The sequence below is a fragment of the Abrus precatorius genome, unplaced genomic scaffold, assembly GCF_003935025.1.
Source record: "Abrus precatorius isolate BTA unplaced genomic scaffold, Abrus_2018 Scaffold8, whole genome shotgun sequence".
Lineage (NCBI taxonomy): Eukaryota > Viridiplantae > Streptophyta > Magnoliopsida > Fabales > Fabaceae > Abrus > Abrus precatorius.
Window position 1 is genome coordinate 29,889,341 of NW_020874428.1, and position 22,406 is coordinate 29,911,746.

Consider the following 22,406-nt stretch of genomic DNA (forward strand, 5'->3'; position numbering starts at 1 on the left):
TTATATGATAACTTCTACATTCTTTTGGGCAACGAATAATAATGTAACGTGAAGCGCACAGTATTTTTCCTTTGGTCATTCATTGCTTATACAAGTTTGCACACAGTTCTATATTAGCAAAACTGCTATCAGAAAATTTCTTTCGTACTTCTAAGGCGCTATGTTATGAGTAAATATAGAGGACACAGTCCTCCTTTGTCATATACTGTCAACCAATTCCAACTCTCACGTTTTTTCAGCACAAGAGAAAAGGAAAGAAAAAAAATGTTGAGCGTAACCTTCAGATGTCCTGTTCAAAATGATGTGTTGTGATACCGTTTCAACAAACGATAGCAAGTAACCAACAATTAGACAGATGTTGGACCACATAATCATATCCCAACATCAAGAAATAGGATAACCAACATGATTTCAAAGGAATTACAACATATATATACAAAATATTCCCTACATATGATGTAAATATTATATACAAGGCCAGATTTCATTACTTGGTTTCAGATTCTTGGGCTTTTCCTTCCTCTGAACTCTCACCCAACTCTTTCTCATCCAAGGTCTTCTCCTTTTCCTTTTCATTTACAACCTCTTCTGAGTCTGCAACAATGTTCTTTCCTTCCTCAACTTCACATTCTTTTGATTCCTGCTGTATTTCTGGGCAGGCACTAACACCCTTTTCAGAGGAACCCTCTGCTGCTGAAGGAGGGGATTTTTCAAAGTCTTTCAATTCATTTTCCTGCACAACTTGATTTTCCGGGCTACTAACAACAGCTTCAGATTCTTTCGTGTTGAGTTCTGCAACAGTGTTGTCAACTAAATCTTTCTCAGGCAAGTTCTCCACATGTTCCATGTCTTCCAATGCATTTTCTTGCACCACTTGATTATCCTGGTCAGCAGCACCAGCTTCAGATTCTTCAGTGTCAGGTTTTGCTACAGAGTTGCCACCTAAATCCTTCTCGGACAAGCTCTGCAGAGGTTCACTCCCTGCTGCTGATGAAACCCCACCAATTGACACAGTTTCAAGCACAACCAAACAACTTGGAGTACCATCAACTCCATCTCCTGTAACAACTTCAGATTCTTCTGATACCTCCATTCTTGCTTCGCTGCCAACTGTACCTATATTACTTGAGTCTTCCACCTTATCGAATGATACTGAGGAATTTGGGACTTCAGAGACATTTTCCATCTCAGTAGCACAGCTTTTATCATCTGTCTTATCCTCAATGTCAGCAAATTCTCTTGATTCATCCGGTGCATCAAAGCTTCCTAGTGGACCTTCATCAGACAAGGTCTCCACCTTGTTTTCTCCCTCTGATGCTGTGATAGACACAGCTAAATGTCTAGACCCTTCATCCACAGATATCCCATCAACCTGGGATACAAAGAGGAATAATAAGCCAGTAAAGTAGGGAAACAATAGATCACAGATATTGTTTTAATGCAGATAAAACCATAAAAGCTGTATCATATAAAATCGTCTCGTCTCCCAATTTGTCCAATGTGCTAACGCTAATTCCATATATAGGGCATTAGAAGAGAAACAATGCAGTTGTGATTTTGGTAATGCAGGATGTACAAATAGGTGTACAATCACACAGTCAAACAGCTTAAATTTTAATTTGTTTTACTTCAGCCCAAGACAGCTTCTTACACTCTTGCAGTAAGATTTTAAATAGAATATTACATGATTTTTTCAATTTGATTACCTTAAAAATAAAACAAACCTATTGATTGTAGAAGCAAGATAAAAGGCTGGGAGTGTCTAAACAGGGAACCAACCTTAGTCTCACTTTGATTAGCCATTCCAGCTTCGGAATTAATTGATTCCTGCAGCAGGACTGGATTCGTAAAGGGACCCTACAGAAATGAATTCATAAAGGTTAAAGGGAGAATTACAGCAGTAAACATATATAGGTGCGAAAAATGACTTGCCTCAGTGGCATCTTTACAACTCTCCTCTCCAGTTAAACAATCTTCTGGTTTCCCTGATGCTAGCACACTGCAGAGTGGACCCATCTCAGATGACATCTCAATCTCAGATGGCACAATAATGCTACTTGATGAAAGTCTCTGTGTATTAACCCCAGAAATGTCATAGTTATCCATTTGATTACCAATCTCAGCCTCTGAAGGATTTGATTCCTGTACAGATAATGAATTGTAATGGGTCCAAGCAGAAATAAATTTAAGAGTAAAACTCAAGGGATAATAACTGTACCAATAAGTTAATATTTGCAAAATGTCATACCTCATTAGCATCACCATAATCCTCTCCTGTCAAACAATGTTTTGGTTCTGCACCAGTCAGTGGGCTATCATATGATACAACAGCTTTATCTTGCTCCATCCCTAACGAAGAAGGTAATTTCATGTTTTCAGACACCAGTCCTGGATCAACCATGCCAACATCAGATGTTTTCATTTCATCAACCATCGCAGCTTCAGAACCTTCTGATTTCTGTTGTGGAAATGGATTTGAAACCGGTTCCTGCATAAGTGAAGTCAGTACAAAATTGCAGGATTACCAAATCTGCTACGCTAAATGTGTGCAAAATAACATACCTTGGTGCCATTCCCACAATTTGGATCTCCTGATTCTCCTGGAGCTAGGGGACTACAGAGAGGGCCCTTGTGATATGACATATCAACATTATCTCCCTCCATATGTGAGCAAGAAGGCACATCCATGTTTTTGGAAGTAAGCCTTTCTGGACCATTCTCAGAAACCCGAGAAGCATCCATTTGATCACTAATTTTAACAACTGAATTTTCATCTTTTACAAACAGTTGACTCTCCACAGAGTGGCTGGCAGTCATTGGGGAATCTGAAGACATTTTATTGATTTCCAACTCTCTATTTTCTGGCACAAGGCCAGATTGCAATCTATCAGAACAGTTGCTATGATCAGCATCAGATCCATTCGTGTCAATCTCAGACGCAGACCCCCCAACTAATTTACTGTCAGATGATACCCCAATCTTTTCTTCCTCTTTCACTTGGGGTAATGAAGGCTGGGCGGCATCTGGTACAATTATCAATTGATCAGCTTGATGAACATCCAATTTACCAAACAAGTCATTAGAGCAGACTGGTACCCTCAGAGACTTTGAATGGCCTTCAGAACCATCATTATCAGATGTACAACTGATCCCTTCTTCCTTCCACGCCGAAGCAGAGGAAGGTAAATCCAAGTTCTTCAATGTATTATCTCCAGATGCAGCATGAGAATCATCAACCTGAGATGTATGTTTATCACCTAGTTCAATTTTAGAGTCTTTTAACTCATGTGACGAAGATGAACTGATAGATATGCCCCTCATGGATGAGCCTTCGATGTTTTCTTCTTTTGTCATTAAGCAGGAGGGCAAATTCACATTTTGCTTTACCGGCAAAATCTGACTAGTGGATGAATCCATTTGAACATCAGTTTCCACTTTATCAACTTTAGCTTCCCCATGGACTCCAGAGTTGTTAGCTTCCCCCTTCTCCACTGACTCTTCCAAAGGTTCTGAACTCCTAACTAGACATGTTACAGATGAGCCCTTGTTATGCTCTTTTACCAAGGTCAATGAGGACAGGACTGCAGCTTCAGATGTAGTTTCATCAACAAGACTGCCAACACCAGAAACACCCACTGAATCATTCACTACAGCTTCCAAACCAGAAGGTTGTTGCAACACTACCCTGTCAGATGTGTCCATTTCCATATGGCAGGCCTCAGACAAATCAGCCTTCAGATTGTCAATAGGATTGGGTAATACTATATTTTCTTGGGAAACAGGGTCAATATTAATAGGTTTAGCAACACAAGACTGAAGCTGTTCACATACTTCATCCCTTTTCTCCTCACAGAGAGGTTCTGAGTGGCTCTCAGTCAATGAAGTACCATGCAAATCAGCAGGTTCAAATGCATCTGGATGCTTCTGAACATGAACAGATTTAAGGTCCACAGGACCTTCCACTTCAGAAACTGATTCTGAACACTGTTTCATGGAGGGATCTAATGCTGTTTGAGTATTTTGTCCAAATGTAATCTGATTCTCAGGCTCCACCAAACCAGGAGGAGCATCCAAGCTCAAGTTCAGAGGCTCTGCAGTAATATCTCTATCATGGTCAGTTGATGCAGAAACTTTCTGCCGAACAATCCCCTCATCCAGAGTGTTTTCAGCAGAAACTTTTAAAGAAGACTCGGTCTCACTTTTAGAATTAATTTCAGTATGTTCAGAAATACTAGAAACTCTCTTTATTGTTGGCTGAGGATCTGTTGCAGGACTAGATGGGGTCACTTGTGCTTGATCACCCAAATTTTCAGTCTGAACCAATAACCCAGACTCATCACAACAGGCAAGAGATGAGAATTTTAGAGATGGTTCTGAAGGCTCCAATTGTTCATTAGAAATGCGTTCTGTAATGTCAGGTTTGCTTGTTGATGGATGACTATGAGCGCAGGTATCAGCCTGATTGATTTCAGGATTATTACTTAAAGTTTTTGGTTCCAATGGAGTTGATGGGCATCCTGTACCACCAACAGCAACGGGAGATCTTGAACAATTCTCTGGAGATTCAGATTGGTTTCCAAGTTTATCGTCAATTACCACAAGAGGTTCAGCACCAGAAGTGACCATAGATGAACACATCTCACGGCTAGAAGTCTCACTATTTAAATCAGTGGGGCCAAAACTTGAGGCAGCATTAGGAGTTGGATCAAGAGCTTCTGTTTTACCCTGCATAGTTGAGCTTTCAACAAATTGCTGTGTCAGCTCAGCCTTTTCTTTATCATCACATTTCAGGTTCAGTTCTCCAGTAGATTGCATATCTAAACTTGCTTGTCCCTCCAGATCCTGCATATTGGATGCCACTTCTGACTGTTTTTCAGGAACATTCACAGCAAAATTTGAAGTAAGACATGTGGCCCCAGTAGTTGCTACATCAGAACATACTTTATCCCCCAAACTCTGGTTATTGGAGGCACCCACAGTAGCTTTAGTGGTTGCATGTACAAAAGGTGTGTTCCTATCTTCACTCCGAGCAGAATCGTCAGCTTTAGGCTTTGGCAAGCAAGTTCCAGAGAAAACTTCCTTCATTGCCCGTGCAACATCATTGACATTATTAATTCGGCCAAAAGCAGCAATCTTATCTGAGGATATAGGCACCCCATTAGTCCTTGTTGATGCAACTTTCGGTTGCTTATTTTGGGTAGAATTGGTAGCTCTCTCTTTTCTTTTTGAATCATGACTAACTACTCCACTGGGTAAAAGGATCTCAAATGCTTGGGTTTGAGTAACATTTGTAGTGGCTTTACCAACCAAAGAATCCCCTGATGAATTTGGTGCCTGATGACTTAACTTAGGATCCTGAGCAGGAATAGCATCAGGAACAACTGCTAACACTGTAGCAGATTTTTTCCCCCTTCGCCGTGGTGGCTCCACTCTATTCTGAGTTTTACGACCTTGTCTTTTGGCTGGCATGGATTCAATTGAGCCTGGATGAGTAGATTCAGAGCCTGGTACGGAAGGATAAGTAGTGCCTACTGTACTAGGGACAATCTTTGGAGTCACAGGATCTAAAGACTTACTAATGCTTTCTGTAGTTTCACTACCAGCCAAGGAATTAGTGGGAGTACCAACAATTGAAGGTAAGGTTTTTGAAGTTTCAACAGTTTGATGATGAGTTTGGCCACTGGAAGGTTGATCCTTTGTTACTTCAGCAACAGGCAATGTTGTGACAAATGAACTCCCATCCCCAGAGTCATTGCAAACTTCATTTTTTGATGAGGTGATTTCAGAAGAATTACCAACCTTCACAGAAGAATCATGAACATCAGGATTCTTAACCTTCTCAAAATCTTGCTCTGCAAAAAAAATAAAAAATTCCAGAGTTAACATCCAAGATCTTTTCTAAAATAAATGAAAAGATGTTAAGAACTTAAATACTGCAGTGCACAATTCACCTGGAGATTTGATGGTACAATCTTGAGATGGAGACAATATCACCGTCTGCTTGGCAGAATCATCTGATCCTGCCATTGATTTTAAATCCTGGTCACTTAGGCTCTGTGATGTTTTATCCTGGATAGAACATTTTGATTCTTGAAAATTGTTCTCTTGCAAGCTTTTTACTTCAGTGGCATTATCACCTGATATACTGCCAGATGAAATTGGTAAATTAGAAGTTTGATGCGAATCCTGATGTAAAACATCTGGAACTGGAGCTGATATTGTTGCTGGTTTTTTCCCCCTACGCCGGGAAACTCCAGCTCCATTCTGTGGTTTCTGATTTTGTCCTTTACTTTGTATCTGTACGGATGGATAAGTGGGGGCAGTTTGAGCTAAAGCAGCATTAGAAGGCGAAGGAGGGGGTGCCTGAGAATTTAAAACAATTCCAACACCAAAATTATCCTTCCCACTGTTCAAAGAAGCAGAACCTGAAATGGTAGGTGGATGGGGTACAGCAGCTAAGCTGGGAACAGCTTCACTCTGGGAGATAGCTTGACCTGAAGAAGGACTCACTAATTTATCTTCCAGTTGCTCGTTCACCTTCAAATCAGGACCAACAGAACCACCAGGGATAGGAGGTGAAATCATAACCTGCTTCTTCTTACCTCTACGTCTAATTGCTTCTCCACCATTATGACTTTTCCGACCTTGTCCTCTTCCTTGAATAGGTATGGAAACAGAAACAGGAGATGCCTGAGAATTGGGCAGAATAGTAGGCATAGGAATGGCAGGCTGTGAATTTGGAGCAACTCCTGTATCAGCAGCATGCTGCACGGGTGCATTCACACCTATAACTTCAGCAGAGTGAGCCACAGAATCAGGAGTTGATGTTAAATGTCCAGATCCAACTCCTTTTTGTAATTGCGTGTCTATTTCAACAGCTCCAGAAGTTGCTGGAGGGACCACCACTGCTGGTGATTTATCTGAAGTTATTCTTTTAGGTCTTCCTCGCCCACGTTTGGCTGGTGGGGTTATCTCTTTAACTTGCTGCACTGGCAAACTCTCCACAGATGGCACTATTGGGACAACTGGAGGCACAACCACAGGTTGTGAGTTAGAAATAGATACAACAGAGCTGGAAGTATTAGTTGGATAGCTCATCTCTGCCACATCTTTTACTTTGGGTGAACCTGGAGATTCAACCTGACACATCTTCTCAAACTCCTCCTCTGTCCATTGCTCTTCATAGGAACGTACCTTTAAAAAAGTATGCACACGGTGACCAGGAATTAGATAGTATATCAAACACACGCAGTAGTACATGAGTACACTTTCAATTTACTTTTCCTTTTCTTCTGTTTTTTGCATTATACATGTTAAGTGATGAATATCAAAATTATACGAGATTAGCCACAGGGAAAATTCATAATATGTAGTTATGATTAATCAGAACATACTCATAAAAGAGGAGAAAGCAGGCAAGGAATACAATTGACCGCACAATCCAAAAGAATAAAATATATAGACAAACCTCTCTTGCACGCTTCCCCCTGCCATATTGTTGAGTATCAAGGCCCCCAAGATATCCTCCCTTTCGCTTTACCCCATTTGATTCTACCTCAGCCTTAGGCACATCAGATATCTTCATTGCTTCATAGAACTGCTTCAGGTCTTCATCAGAGACAAGACGAGAAGGAAGTGGAGGAAGAAGATCAGAGCCATCAGTTGCCTGTCCAAGCACCAATTTCTTCCATATAGCCTACAAAATAATTGTTTTGGAATTCCAGTGAGGTTTTACATTTAACAAACAGCAGGTAAAAAGCTATTTATTTGTATGCTGATGAAAAGCCCAGGCAGATAATAAATACCAGCTCATCTTCCTTCCTTTTTTTGTCAACAGCCTCGAATACATCTAACTCTGTTTCACTGCCAACCAAAAAAAATATCCATCAATTTTTTTTTCTTTCTTCTATCTTTTAACAAAGAATTTGGGTGCTAGGAGAAATAACCATGGGGAAAAAGATGAATTATAAGGTAGTTATAAGGTTATTTTAAATGCAATTACAATGGACAGACAAACACTTGTAATACTTCATGATTTTATCAACAATCAAAAGGTACAATAGCACCATGCAGTTGAAGTACCATGCTTCCACATAGAACGTAACAGTATGAATTGACTTAAATCAGCAATGCACAGGGTTGAATGCTAAAATGACAATAATGCATCAGGATTTTACTATAATTAATTAAAATGCATCAAGAATTTCCATTAATTACCACTGCACCCACCAAGTTCTCATTCTCAAAAATTGACACTTCCAAATATATGTGAAAGTAGAATGAGTAAGTTCAACAACCCAATGACTCATCAGAAAATAAGCGGACAGATCAGCCAGTATTGTTAAGTAGCACCTTTAGTGGCACAACAGCACAATCGTGTGTGCAAAGTTTTGAAGAAACCACTACGAACAATGCATTGTATTTTGCACTCCACAAAATGGGAGATAGGAGCTGAAACAGCAGTAATGGGCATTGCAGATGTCATTGGAATTACAATATTTTTTTTTTGTAATGAACAGTCACAGCAGGGGTGCAACTGCACGTGACTGTTTTTTATCACCTTTTGCTCACGTAATGCACTCCTCTGTCAGTTTCACACCCACTCACATAAATGGTAACCCTCTGTTTACATCAAAGACCCCCCCCCCCCAAGTATTCAATCAGCCTACATTCATATCCTCACCCTCCTGTCATCTGGCACAAATCATGGGCAAGTCTCATTCAGTGGCAACATCTTTTTTTTTATTACTTGTTTCTTTATTCTGTTCCTCCTTTTTCTTCCTTATCCTACTCTGTCCTGTTCTATTTCATCATCCATTTTCAATCTCTCTATTTTTATTTATCTCCCTTTCCCTTCTGTGTTCTTTCTCTTCCTCTGTTTTTGTCCTCTTTGTTTCTTTCCTATCCCCTTTTCTTTCTCATTCTTCCTCTTTTTCAAAGTTCTGTTCTATTTCCAAATGCCATATTTTTAATTCTAATACTTTATTTTCAATTTCTATTAAAAAATATAGTATGGCAAGTGAATTTTGAGTTATGTCATCTTTTTATACAGCTTAAGTTATGTATAATTAACTAGTTTATCTCAACAGCTATGCAACTTCTGCTATTCGCCCACAATGCTATCTGCCATTTCACATGGTGGATTTTTTGTTTTCCACCATTTTCTGCAATCTGCTATTGATAACACTCGGGGTGGATAGATAGACAGATAGTAGAAGTATTTAAAAAAATACCTGCGGGCTAAGAGATCATTTAGAGCATCATCATCCAAAACAGGTGCAACTTCTTCTTTCTTACACTCACGCAGAAGGGATTCCAGGTATTCTCTTCGATCTTCAGCACTGCAACAAAAACAAGCAACAGATAATTCAGAGCTGACTGAGAAAGTTTGTGATAAACTAATAGAGAAATATTGCAGCATTGCCAACCTTGTATTATTATCAAAAAAACCAGCAGTAATGCTCTGATTAGCAACACCAAGTTTGTGCTCAGCTGAAGCCCTGACTTGTTCTTCAACGGTTTGAACCTTATAACGTAGTAAGCAGGAGGAAGAAACTTTAGAATACACAAAAATATAGCACTACATTTATAGTAATGGTTTAGCATTAACAACTTAAAAGCTACTATAAATATTGTTCAAACAGTTAAGCAGACAAGCTAAATGTAGTACAAATTAAACATTTCTGCAAGACAAACAACAGCCAGTCCCCCATCACCAGAATAAAGGGATAAAATATCAACATCATGACCACAAAATGTATAATTAATTCCCTAGGGTAGCAAAAATAAATATATTTTCCAAAGAAACAAAACAAGTGTATTAATTAAACGCAAAAGAATTAGTCATGCATAAAGCAGTACAAATTAAACCAAGTTCCACTCGAGTACTAACCGGTAACCACAGCCTCTCCCTATTAAATAACGCATGCATTGCAATGCCCATAACAGTAGTAAAAAACGTTCCATGGGGAAAGATAACTCCCAAATCAAGTATCAATAAAATAAAAATTTGTTTAGTACTAATGGAATATGTACTCCCTTCTCTTTAAAGCAAAACACCTAGCACGTATGATTATTTTCCCCAAATTTATTTTTTTCCAAATAAAAAAAATTTAAAACTACTAAATAAAGATAACTGCAAGGGAGAAAGTACAAGGCCTAATACAGTAAAAAGCAAATTTGAAATCATGGCCACCATTCAACCGGAGGTTGCATTTTACAAGAAATGAAATTTGAATATTTATTTAATTATTAGATTTCACTGTAGAATACAAAGCATAATTATCTCCAATATGGCAAATTGTTTTAAAATCAAATATTTGAAACTTGGGAGTGGACATCCTAACTAAACCTTCCTTAAATTTATATTCTCTTTAATAATACATTTTTCCATCGAGAAAAAATTCACATGGCTGTAACATAGCATATGTGCAATCTGTCAACAATAGTCCAACCAATGACAAACCACAACTCAAAGGGAAAAGCACTAACTGTTTCAAAGCGAAGAACTAGAACATCACGCTTTTGACCAATTCTGTGAGCCCGTGCCTGAGCTTGCAGATCAACCTGAAAATTTACCGACAAATAAAGAGATCATAATATTTTACCACAAAATCAAACAATTTTATATAGAAAATCAAACAAGAAATTTCATTGCCTGTGGATTCCAGTCAGTGTCAAATAAGATCACTGTGTCAGCAGCTTGAAGATTCACGCCAACACCACCAGCTCGAATGCTTTTGTTTACAATAGACGAATGTCAGCAATACAAAAGATAATATAAATTAAAGATAATCAAGCACACAAAATGAAGTAGACCTGATTTGTTAAGTCCTAAACAGATGACAAGCAGAAGAGGATTCAGCCAAATTTCCTGAACACCAACACCCCCCCTCCCAAAAAAAACTCTTTCTTCCCCCAATTCTATGTTTTAATTGACCTAATACCGCAATGTTAGTTAAAATTACCTGAGTAAGAAAATAAAATATGCCGAATCAGGTCGGTTAAACAGTTCAATAAGAGCACCACGATCACTTCCTGATGTATGCCCATCCAACCGGAGGTACCGATACTGTTTTAAGGTTAAGTAGTCCTCCATAACATCAAGAAGCCTAGTCATTGTTGAAAAGAAAAGAACCTGAAAAGGCATTGACAGTATGATATCAAACATTAAAAGATAAATTTCCAAAATAAATGATTCATAGGAAGACAAGTAATTGAATAAATGAAGAACCTGTTTACATTCATAGATTTAGCAAAGGGAAAATGAACTGTCAAATGCATTCAGCATCCAAAAGAGTAGCTAGACAACTAGATTTTAAGGTTTAAACAAACAGAAGTATGCATGATAAATAAGCTTACAAACTACTTCACAGTCACAACTTACGTCAATTGTCAATATTGACAAAAAAGAAGTCAAACCTAGTAATTCAGCAACAATTATAAAGGATATTTCATACCCGATGATCTGTTGCCTTCAATTTTGGTAATAAGCGGTCCAACATCTCAAGCTTCCCACAAAGTCTAATAATTGGTGGCAGATAATGTTTAGGTATGAAGTTATCCACCTGCAAACAGCAAAAGTCATATTGGAGTGTAGCCAAAAGTAAAAAGAATAACAGATACAGAATTACAAAAAACTTGACCGCTTGCAGATGTAGTCAAATAAAAGTAAACTACTTCAGACAGATTAAAAGCACCCATTTTGGAAGTGTAAGTTATATTTGCAATGAATTTTATTACTTTATGGCTGCATCATTTTAGAAAATGATTAAATGATAGATAAACCTCACATTGTATCCATATCTGCAAACATAGAATAGGAAGAAGAGAAATAAACTGATACAGTATCTGGCAGCACAGAAGAATATGAGGCTGAGAAAGGACACGTGGTGTGTGATCCTATTGATCCGGTAACAGAATTTGGCAAGTTGAGGTGCAGCACTTGTGAAAAGCGAAAAACATGGAAAGTGAGCACCAACACAGAGGGATCGTGAGAGTATATATTGATTAGAGAAAGAGACAAATTGGGGTGTGGTTATTTTGCAACATTCTCCTTTGTCTCTCTTTCTTCTCTATCCTGGGCCAATTTCATGCTATGACATTGGATAACCTTCCTTTCTTCTCTTTTTCTCTGATATCTTCAATATAATTTCTTTTACGGGTACTGATTTTATTAACATTCAGAGACCATATTGCACCTATTTAGCTTCTGTTATTGTTTATTGTTTAGGATCACATCATAAACATAAAACTGTAATGTGGTTTGTCCTACACCAAACTATTTGCCTATGTTCACACAATTCAGTATGCTCATTGACCATTACTAGGTACCGCTGCTCAACACCCAAACCTCACTCCTGATACACACAATAATCACTCTTGCTGGGATTTTTTTCCCTCTACATCTCTCCATTTCATACACACAACCCTCCACTTCCACCACAAATCTCCTTGGAATTCCTTGTCAGGTCACAACAGGAGCATTCCTGGTCAAGTCACATGTAAATAACAAACCAATTTATAGTTTTTAAGTTCTACCACCTTGTTTGATACTTTTAAGATTTTTTTTTTGGTCAGCTTTTGCCAATTTAGAAAATGATCATGAAGGGATCATTCATGATTCATACAATAGAACACAGCATTTTTCAATCTTTCAGTTTCACAAAAAATAAAAATATCACAATTCACACTGCAATTTAGATATCATAAAATCCATTTTCTAAGAGAGTTGCAGTTATAATCACAATTCAATTCGCACAATACACATTTATGTCAGAAAACGATATAAAAGTTATGAACATACCTCCTCAGCATGAAGCTGGCTAAGGTACGGATGATTGCATATATTACGAAGCTCCATGACAGAGTTGTGTACTGATCGAGCCTAAAATTTAGGAATTTCAATTAGACTACCAGAGTAAGTACATATATATGCATACTATACATGAAAGCTACCTTATTTAAAAGGAAGATAGAGGGTAATAACTTTTTCATCCAGTGTCAAAAGGTCAACAAGTATCATTAAACACAGAGCAGAAAGTACTAGAAAAAATACCCTTGAAGAGCCAATAGAACCAAGATTTTCTTCTACTCTCTTCATCAAAAGTTTTTGATATGAAGAAGCCTCACATCTTATTAGTCTCTCAATCTTCTCAGGCAGCTCATTTTCAACCTACAATAAATTGAAAATGCAACAAGAATAACACATGATGATTTCAGAAGCTGATATATCAGTAAAACAGACAAGCTCTTTGGCTGTTTAGTTTGAGAAAACGTTTTCAGTTTTCTTTTGTAACCACAAAAATGTCATCTTGTTTTTCATTTTGTTTTCTGTTTTCAAATAATTTATAAAGAAAACAATGAAAACTAACTTTTATTGTTTTCACTGTTTTCTAAACAAATTTTTTAAAACAGGAAACAAAGTGAAAATATGGTATTTTTTTTAATTAAAAATAAAATGTAAAATCAAGAAATGAAAACAGAACATTTTTTCAAAGTAAACAAGCCCTGAATTACACTTATCAAAAATCATATTTAGATTCATCTACATTGATGAACAGAGTAAACATTAAGGTCAGATAACAGGCCAAAAAAGGAAGAGCATCAGATGGCCTGAATAATACAGAACATCTTTTCCATATATATTAAACCATCCAATTTTACATATTCAAAACACCAATTCTAAATTAGACAAGAAATTCATCAAAATTCTGATAACTTAAAAATAATTCATTTTATGAATTGTGCTTTATGTTGCCTTGCCTTCAGTAAAAACATACTGCTAAACCTTTTAGGGAATGTGCATGAAGACAAACAGAGAAATTAAGATCTCAAAAAAAAAAATTACAATTTATGAATATATGCATGAAGAAGTAGTACATTGAGATAACACATGAATGTGCCATATTATACATAGCTTCATTTCACATAATACTAAGAAAGAAATATTGATTAGAAGAATAAAAACAAGAATTATAAGCCACATAAGTATATTGATAAGATAAAACTCTGGTCAAGGTATACAGAAAACTCTAGGAATAGGAATTATACTTTAAAAAGCTTAATGTTGGGTATAAAAAACCTTGTGTTTCAGCCTCCGAAGTACAAATGGTCTCAAAACTTGGTGCAGACGATTTATGATCAAGAGATTCTCCTCCTCCGACAATAAGGCCTATTTATAAATAGAAAACAACACAATAAGTACACAAAAATCAAAAAAGTTTAAATTAGAACTCAAGATTGTGTAAATTTAATAGATATAAACAGAAATGATCCAAAACTTACTTCATCAGGTGAGTTATCTCCAGTACTCTCAAATGGCTTGTTAAACCATTGAGAGAAGTCCTCTGATGAATTGAATATGTTTGGTAACAAAAAGTTAAGGAGTGCCCATAGTTCTTCAAGATTGTTCTACATATAAATATAAATTATAAAACAATGAAATCATAAATCATATAAAAGGGAAACAAAGGACAGAGAATGAGCCTGCAATAAGGGCTGAGTAGAATCTCAGTGTTTCCCAAGAAGAAGCATATGTATATGTTTGAAAAAGATTATATACAAATTCAAATGCTACAAACAAAAATGCAAAGTAAACTGCAATGTAAGCCACAAGAAAGAAAAACTGAAGGGAAAAAAGAAAAAACCTGCAATGGTGTTCCAGTTAACAGCAATCTGTGAGAGCTCTGATAGTGTTTCAAGTCAGCATTTAACTTGCAAGAAGCATTCTTTATACGGTGGCCTTCATCAATTATTATATAGTGCCAATGTATTTTGCTCAACTTTGGTCTATCATGCTTGTTCATCAAATATTCATATGTCGTCAAAAGGACATTGAATTTCTGATGAACAATCCTTTCCCTAAAATACGAAAGAACATTGAATTTCTGGTGAACAATCATATGTCATCAATTATGATATTGAACATACACCAAAACAAAAGCATCAAATAGATGAAGGGGGTAGATATACTAAAGTTAAATTACTTGAATAACCGACGTCTCTCCTCTGGCGGTCCAGCATAGACAATTTTATGAACACCAGGAGCCCAGAAGTTTATTTCTGACTCCCAACCAGGTAGAACTGAAGAGGGCACCACCACAAGAAATGGTCCTCTATCATTTTTTGTTTCCATCAGGTAGCAAATTAAAGAAATAACCTATAAAAAGGGGCATTAGGATTTCATAGATACAAAAATCCTTCCAATCTTTTATTGCAAAAAATGTTTTTATGATATTTAACATGTATACATTTACAGTAATAATTGTAAAACCCCAAAAAGCAAAAATTATCCAGATAGGATAAAGACCATAAACAATACCCTCCAAAAATGCTAATAATTAAAAAAGAAAAAACGGAAGAAAAAAAGAATCCAGCTAGGTTTATTACATTCTTCAATTAACAAAATTCACTACCTGCACTGTTTTACCCAGTCCCATTTCATCAGCCAGAATTCCATTCAAATGATTGTTGTATAGGGAAACCAACCACCTCAGGCCATTCATTTGATATCTAAAGACAAAAATTGCAACCAGAATAAATATAAGTCCACATATCCAATAAAAGGAATGAAGGTCCAAACTCTGGTAAAACACTTAAGTAAACTGACAAAAAGAATGTAAAGAGAGAAGGATAAAATCCCCCCTCAGACAAAGATGATGCAGAATTACCAAAAATAACCCTACCACTAACAAAATGCAATAAAAAAACTTGGATCTCCATTGCAAGACAAAAACATAAGTGTAGACCAATTTATTATAAAAAAGCAAAATATTTAACATACTCCCTCAATTTTCCTCCCTGCAAACAAGATGGCTGCTCTGCAATGCTCTCCTTTATACTGCAGGAAAAAAAATGAAAAACAAAACCTTAGAATGAAGCAGATTGGCTACTCAACACAGAAGAAATTTCACAAACATATTTATGGATTAACTGAAGCAATCAACATGAACACTTCTGAAACTTTGGAACTAAAACTAAACCATTAAAACATCCCAGTGATCCATGCTGTTGATCCCTTATTTGATAGCAGAAGTATAAGATACACCACCTACAGCACCAAGAAATCTTTTAAAGATTATGAAAGTGCAGAACTAATACCTGTGAGCCATCTTATAATACTTCTCATTGCTTTCCATATAATGCTGTACAACAGAATTGGAACAAATGAGTAACACATTAAAGAATTAAAATTCAAACACAAGAAAGAGATGTGCGAAGGAAACTTGCCTTTGCCTGATCACTTTCATCCTCATTTTCTGTTTCACTGTTCTCAAGAAAATTGACATTTCCTGTGTCATCAACATCCAGCCCAAAACGTCCTGCTGCAGCCTTTGCTTCCTGTAGCTTGGAACCAAGCTTTTGAAGATACTTCTCAGTCTCTTTAAGTAGTTGCTTTACACGATCTGATTTTGCATCCTAAAGTACCATTGAAGATCATATTAAGCATGCATATACAAACCCTGTATCAATTTATAGATAATAAGAAAATAAACATACTTGCACCATTCGAAGATAGCCCTCCACGTCATTTATTTTCAGCAGATTAATCTTTTCCCGCTGGATTCTATCAATCTTCTCACGATGAATACGTTCTTTTCTTTTATGGAACTCCTTCACATATCTATTGAAACCCTTCCACCGTTCCCTCTTGATTTTGAATACATCATCAAGTTTTTCCCTAGATTTGAAGTAAAAAATGCGTATGTTTGAGGCAAGGTGTAAGGGAACACTTCCTTATTGTTATATACTACAATACATTGGAAAAACAAAATGAGGTGGAAAAAGCAGATAGAAATGGACAGAAAGTGCACATACTTGTGAACCTCTATCTCGCTGAAAAACTCCTTCTGCCTCTCCCGAATTCGTTTCTGACGCTCTTCCTTCATTTTCTGTTCAAACCTTTCAAGTTGTTTGACCCTCCTACCATGCCTATGTTTCTTAATTGATTTCAAATGTTCCATCTCGGTTGCAATTGGTTTGAAAAAATCATTCAGAAAATCACTGTTCAGAAAGGGAGAATATATTGTCAAATTGATAATCCAAGACAATAAACTTATTTACATAAAAATGTGAATTACCTCCGAAGACGACGCTGGAGCTCTAATAATTGAAGTTTTTTCAACTCAATGACACTTTTGGTTTTGGCAGAAATATCTTCAGAGGAGTTCACATTTTCCTACAATACAGGGAATGAAGCATATGCAATGACGTTTATGCAAAACATAGTGTGTGTGAAATGCAAAATAAATTGAATATGCATGGAGAACAGATTAAGCACTAAACTAGAAAAATAGCCAGTTAAAATTAAAACAAACCTTTAACTTGTGAAAACATGTAGCCATTCTTTGCTTTGTTTTTTGCTGTTTTTGTACCCAATTTTGCTCAACTAGAAGCCTCTTTCTCTGCTGATCCATAATCCATTTCTCTGACATTGTATATTTGGGAGGTGGTAAATCGCCTGATACCAACCTCTCGTTCCCCTCTTGCTCTGTAACAAAAAAACAACCATGTTTAGATGCATTATCAACTGGAACTGTTTTGAACCCATGTGCAAGTAAGCACAATAAATATTCAGAAAGCCATCAATTATTGACACTTCAAATAACACAGAGAACATACGCATCACAGAACTAATTACAAATAACACGGTTTTATTCTGTACAACTGTCACCTTGAGAAACATGTTTCATCATCACACTTCCATCCTTCATCATGCTTGCTCCATGAAGATCATTGTCTGTCCCTGGAACAGGTTTCCAGTGCTCTTTTAAAGAATAAGAAGCCAAGGGATTTACAGAATTGTGATTTCTTGAACCACAATTGTTACCAACATTTTGAAACTGACTAGGAATATTCTCTCTTCTTTCTAAAGGCAACTCATGTTGAATAGTAGACATCGGTGGAGGTCCCTTTGAAGCCTCATTAGAACCAGAAAAACCAGCCCAGCTATTCAGGCCTACAACAGAAGGTTGGTTAGACCTTCCTACCAGCAGATTACCATTGTCAACATCATCCAAATGATTATTACCAACTACTGCACCCTTTGTACCAGAAGATTCTTGCTGCTGAGATGAAGTGGCTGAAGAAGCTTGTCCAGCCACTCTTTCTTGAATTCGTCTTTCAACCTCTCCTCTTTTTGTGACTTGCAGGTTACCTTTGTCCTCCAACATTCTTGGGCTCTCAGTTCCCTTTGACAAAGGGTCAGCCTCAATAATTTTGCCAGCTGAAGAGGACCCTGAAGGGTTTTTATCTGTCTGTCTCACATTGCTTGGACCTCCAAATGGCATCATGACCCCAGATGTGTTACCCAGTTCATTAAAAGATTGTGATTTTCCTTTGTGGTCAATTAGATCTTTGCGAGAACCATCTGTATTACCATCACATTGCTCACTAGTTAGTCAATGAAGATCTTTAATATGTTAAATCAAATATACCCATCAGTTACCTTCTCTAGAAAAGGCAGTTCCAAGTGCAATTTCAAGATGCAGTTTCTTTGGTGCCAAACCATTTCTGCACAATGAAAAACAAAGTTTCACATCAAAAATATAATTAACTCCATTTTTTCGAATCCAAAAGGTGATGGCAGCACAATCTACCTAAATGCTAGAAAAACAAGGCACTGAGCTCGAAGCTGTTTTAACTGCTGTTCTTTGAAAGGCATGGCAGAAACAGTGGATTTTCCTGTATCTCTAGGAGGAACACCTTGTCTAAGCATGGTCATTTCTGACCCACTATTTTGCCTGCCAATCTGTCGATACAATTATCAGGTCAAGCAATCAAGTTGACTATATACACCACATAGTCAAAAGAGAACTACAAAAATAAGTTTTAAAGCACTGGTAGATAAGTACAGCAAGGTGGGAAAAAAAATTAGAGCTTAGAGGCAAACCAAGAAGCAAAAAAGTAGTGAATAGCATGTACCTGAGCTATTTTATGTCCATCAGTTAAAGTGGTTGAACTTCCCCCCTCACGCTCAAATGCACCACCATATTGCATTGAACTTGAGAAAACTGGTTCGGAAATTGAAGATGCACCAGCTGGAACCACCATCCCTCCATGAACCTTTGCATAAGCACCTGAAATTCAATTTTAATTTTTGAGTCAATCACTGTGTTCAGGAAATTCAAAGTTATAGTTGTTTTTTCTTCGGTAGCATCTAATTCTAAGAAAAACTGATATTTCCTCAGTCATTCTCCCTATAATGATCTAATTATGGCGAAGTATCCAAAAGCATAGAAGAAAATAATTTAGGAACGGCTATTCCTGATATAGGATTTAGTGTTAAAGAAAACCTTTACTGAGGTTAATTCTTCCCTTCCAATTATTACATTTATGAATAAGCTCTTCTAGAAAGTCTTTTGTTCACCATTCAAATATCAGGCATTGCATTTCAGTATAAATATTCCAAATTGTTTGCAGTTCTAAAACCCCAGAACTACAGTTTGATGAAGTTATACTATGACTTATGGTTGAAAATTTTTTAAACCTTGCTTTAGCCAAGGGATGTAGGCATTAACTGGTGCATTGATTGGAATTTCTATCATCATATTACCATGATTAAATTCAGGGAACCAGAGATTTTTCAAAAGATAATCCAGCTTTATTTTATTACATACACCTATAATCTCATGTATAGAAGGTAAGGAACCACCTTGCTGCTTCCCTGAAGCAAGGTTAGCAGAGGAAACTTCTGTGTCTTCTGCATACTTTGAATTTGGTGCTCGCACCATCTGGTTGCCAATCTTTGTCAAATCAGTTTGCTTGGCCAATAAATGATGACCTTCTTGATTTGCTCTAAGCATTGTTCTCATGCTACCAGACAAAGTTGCAACATTCTCAGTTTGACCACTATTTGGAGCCATGTTAAAGTTGGTCAGTTCACCACTTTTAACTGAAAGACCATCAGATGATTCAGCCTTGGCCATTTTACCCTTCCTTGCATTAACACCACTATTGCGAGTATCCAGCTGAGAAGGACTGTCAACATGCATTTCCACAGGTGATGATGTATCTCCCCTCTTTCTCTTTGTTGTAGCTTTCTTGCCATCCTTTTGATTCACCTGTTTGTCCCAATTGGCAGTATCACGTCTGTCTTGTGACTGTGAGTTAGCAGACCTAGAATCCAAACTAGATGGACTTCCTTGATCAAAAGACTGACTACTCCTCTGAGCCACAGATCCTTGATAATAATCAGGTGCTCCACCACTCGGGGCAACTGGTGGCCTGCCAGAAGCAAAGGCATCCATTTTGGACATCTCATTCTCAGCTAAGCCTGCTCTGGAATCTTTTGTAACACCCACTGCCTGTGAAGAAGATCCTGCATAAATTACCAAACAATGGAATCAAAATCGCAGAAAAAATATCACAAATATCCTTTCAGCAATATGCAAACATGTATAATTACCTATTTGAGGACCACCAGTCAAAGGAAGACGTGATGACTTCAATGCTTCAATATCAAGACCATGTTGGTTGATGACAGTCTCCATTGCCCTTTAACAGACAAGAAGTCAGAAGAAAAAGCAATATGCATGAAACCAAATATTGGGTTAAATTACAAACACTAAAAAACTATGGTCCAGTGCTAAGAATGATAAGTATAAGCTTCATGGCAATCACTAAGGCACCACAAACAAAAATAAGTCTACAAGATTAGCCTCATAAATAACATGAGAATTAAGTTTAATAGTTTATCATCCATTTGCAAAGTCAATTAAATAAAAGTATTTACATGGGATACAGGCATTGGTTTCAAGCATATATTACTCAAGCCAAATTACACAAAACAAATCCAACCTTTTTTCTGTTTGGAAAGAGACAACAAAGCCCAAAATCATTCACCATTCATCAAACCACACGTGTGCATTTAACCAACCATTTCAAACTTCCCGTGAATAATTAATTATTACATTTTCAATCACACAAATGACAGTGTTAGCTAATATCTTAACTGCCATGAAAGGAAAGTTGAAAAGTATTCATGTGTCCTGGTGAAGACAATCAGAAACAGATTTTCAATTTTGTTAGCTTAGCTCACCATACAAGAGCAGGGCTAAACAATTTAACAACTACAAATGGATGAGTTTGAGTGCTAAGTTGCTGAAATTTTACCTTGATATCACTTGATATGGCATTGAATGTTCCTTCCCACTTGATTTCATATGTTGCAGTATCTGAAAAACATTCATCAAATTAATAAGTTTACCTAGTCTTTCATATGCAGGAAAAAAACAATCAAAATGTTTCTTTTGAGAGAAAACAACACACACCACGTAGAGTTTAGTAGCCAGCTTAGCTGGCTCATCTTTAGAATCTTGAATAAGTTTATGCAGAAACTTTGCCGCCTCCAACTCAACATTATGTGAAGAGGCCATCTCATTTGAACTGCACAAGCAAAATATTGTGAGTGTCATATCAAGATAAACCCAGACCAGCTGGAAATTTCAGTATAGCCAATGCGTCATTTTAAGCTAATCATGTGAACCAACGAATGACAGTGATCATATGACCAACCACAACATAGAGACATAACAGAATTCCAGTGCCAATAGCACTTAAACAAACACAGGCAGGCAAGCCTTTATGACAATCTTCCGAAAATTAAAGGAAAAATAATTAATTAAGTAAATACATGAAACAACGGAACAGTGTTTTAGTATCTGAGACAGCAATCAAAAGATATATAGCCATATCAAGGAATATACATAACCATTGGCAAAAGAAAATAACAGCTCCCAATTTTCTACCTTATTCCACGTACCGCACCTTAAAGTTCTCAAAACCAGATACGAGGTAATTATCCCCAAATCCATAATCACAAAGAATAACCCCATTTTCCTTCATTACCCAAAAGCAAAACCCGGAAGGAAAAACCTCGCCTTTCCACTAATATCTCGGATAAAACACAGGCAAACATCGATTAACACTGCCAAACACATAGAATTCCCTAAAAGCTTTAAATGGGAGCTGAAGCAGCTGTAGCTCTACACGGCGACCTTAGAAATCGAGGAATCTAAATAAGACCCCAATAAATTGGCGAAAAATAAAAAGTGGATGGAGTTTAGAAATTGGGTTTGTGGCGAGAGAGATTCAATTGGCAAAACGGAGGGCTTGAGAATCAAAGAGGAATAATGACCTGATCAGAGAGCCTCGGAAAGTCCAAGAAGTGAAGCGATGTTAGCTATCTGCATAGACACACACAGTCACAGCGAAGTCGCAAAATCTCACGCTATGAAGATGAAACCGACCCTTTTGGCAGTAACATTGAGAAAAATGAAGTGCGCCCCAAACGCGGCCCTAAAAAACTCGCACAAGTTTGGCTCCTTTTCCCGTGTGAACTTGAGGCTTCCCTCTAAATGAAATTACCAAACAAAAAATAAGAACAAAAATAAAATTAAAAAAAT

At 37.0% G+C, this 22,406-nt stretch overlaps 1 protein-coding gene across 1 annotated transcript; it reads right to left on the reverse strand.

Moving 5' to 3' along the window:
- Positions 1–152: 152 nt before the first annotated feature.
- On the reverse strand, positions 153–22,277 carry LOC113847066 (chromatin structure-remodeling complex protein SYD). The gene is made up of 37 exons (XM_027475919.1): positions 22,139–22,277; positions 21,273–21,387; positions 21,115–21,176; positions 20,408–20,496; positions 19,655–20,320; positions 18,925–19,079; positions 18,600–18,751; positions 18,449–18,513; positions 17,675–18,370; positions 17,319–17,491; positions 17,082–17,179; positions 16,819–17,004; positions 16,501–16,681; positions 16,231–16,419; positions 16,102–16,145; positions 15,785–15,841; positions 15,417–15,513; positions 14,988–15,160; positions 14,649–14,862; positions 14,287–14,412; positions 14,084–14,173; positions 13,058–13,174; positions 12,806–12,886; positions 11,460–11,567; positions 10,968–11,137; positions 10,658–10,736; positions 10,492–10,566; positions 9,429–9,526; positions 9,234–9,341; positions 7,806–7,863; positions 7,469–7,696; positions 5,952–7,194; positions 2,563–5,852; positions 2,249–2,488; positions 1,933–2,142; positions 1,780–1,857; positions 153–1,372 (listed from the first exon to the last, which is right to left on the reverse strand). The coding sequence occupies exons 2-37, from the start codon at positions 21,375–21,377 to the stop codon at positions 488–490; spliced, it is 10,686 nt and encodes a 3,561-aa protein (XP_027331720.1). The 5' UTR covers positions 21,378–21,387; positions 22,139–22,277; the 3' UTR covers positions 153–487.
- Between the last annotated feature and the right edge of the window lie 129 nt (positions 22,278–22,406).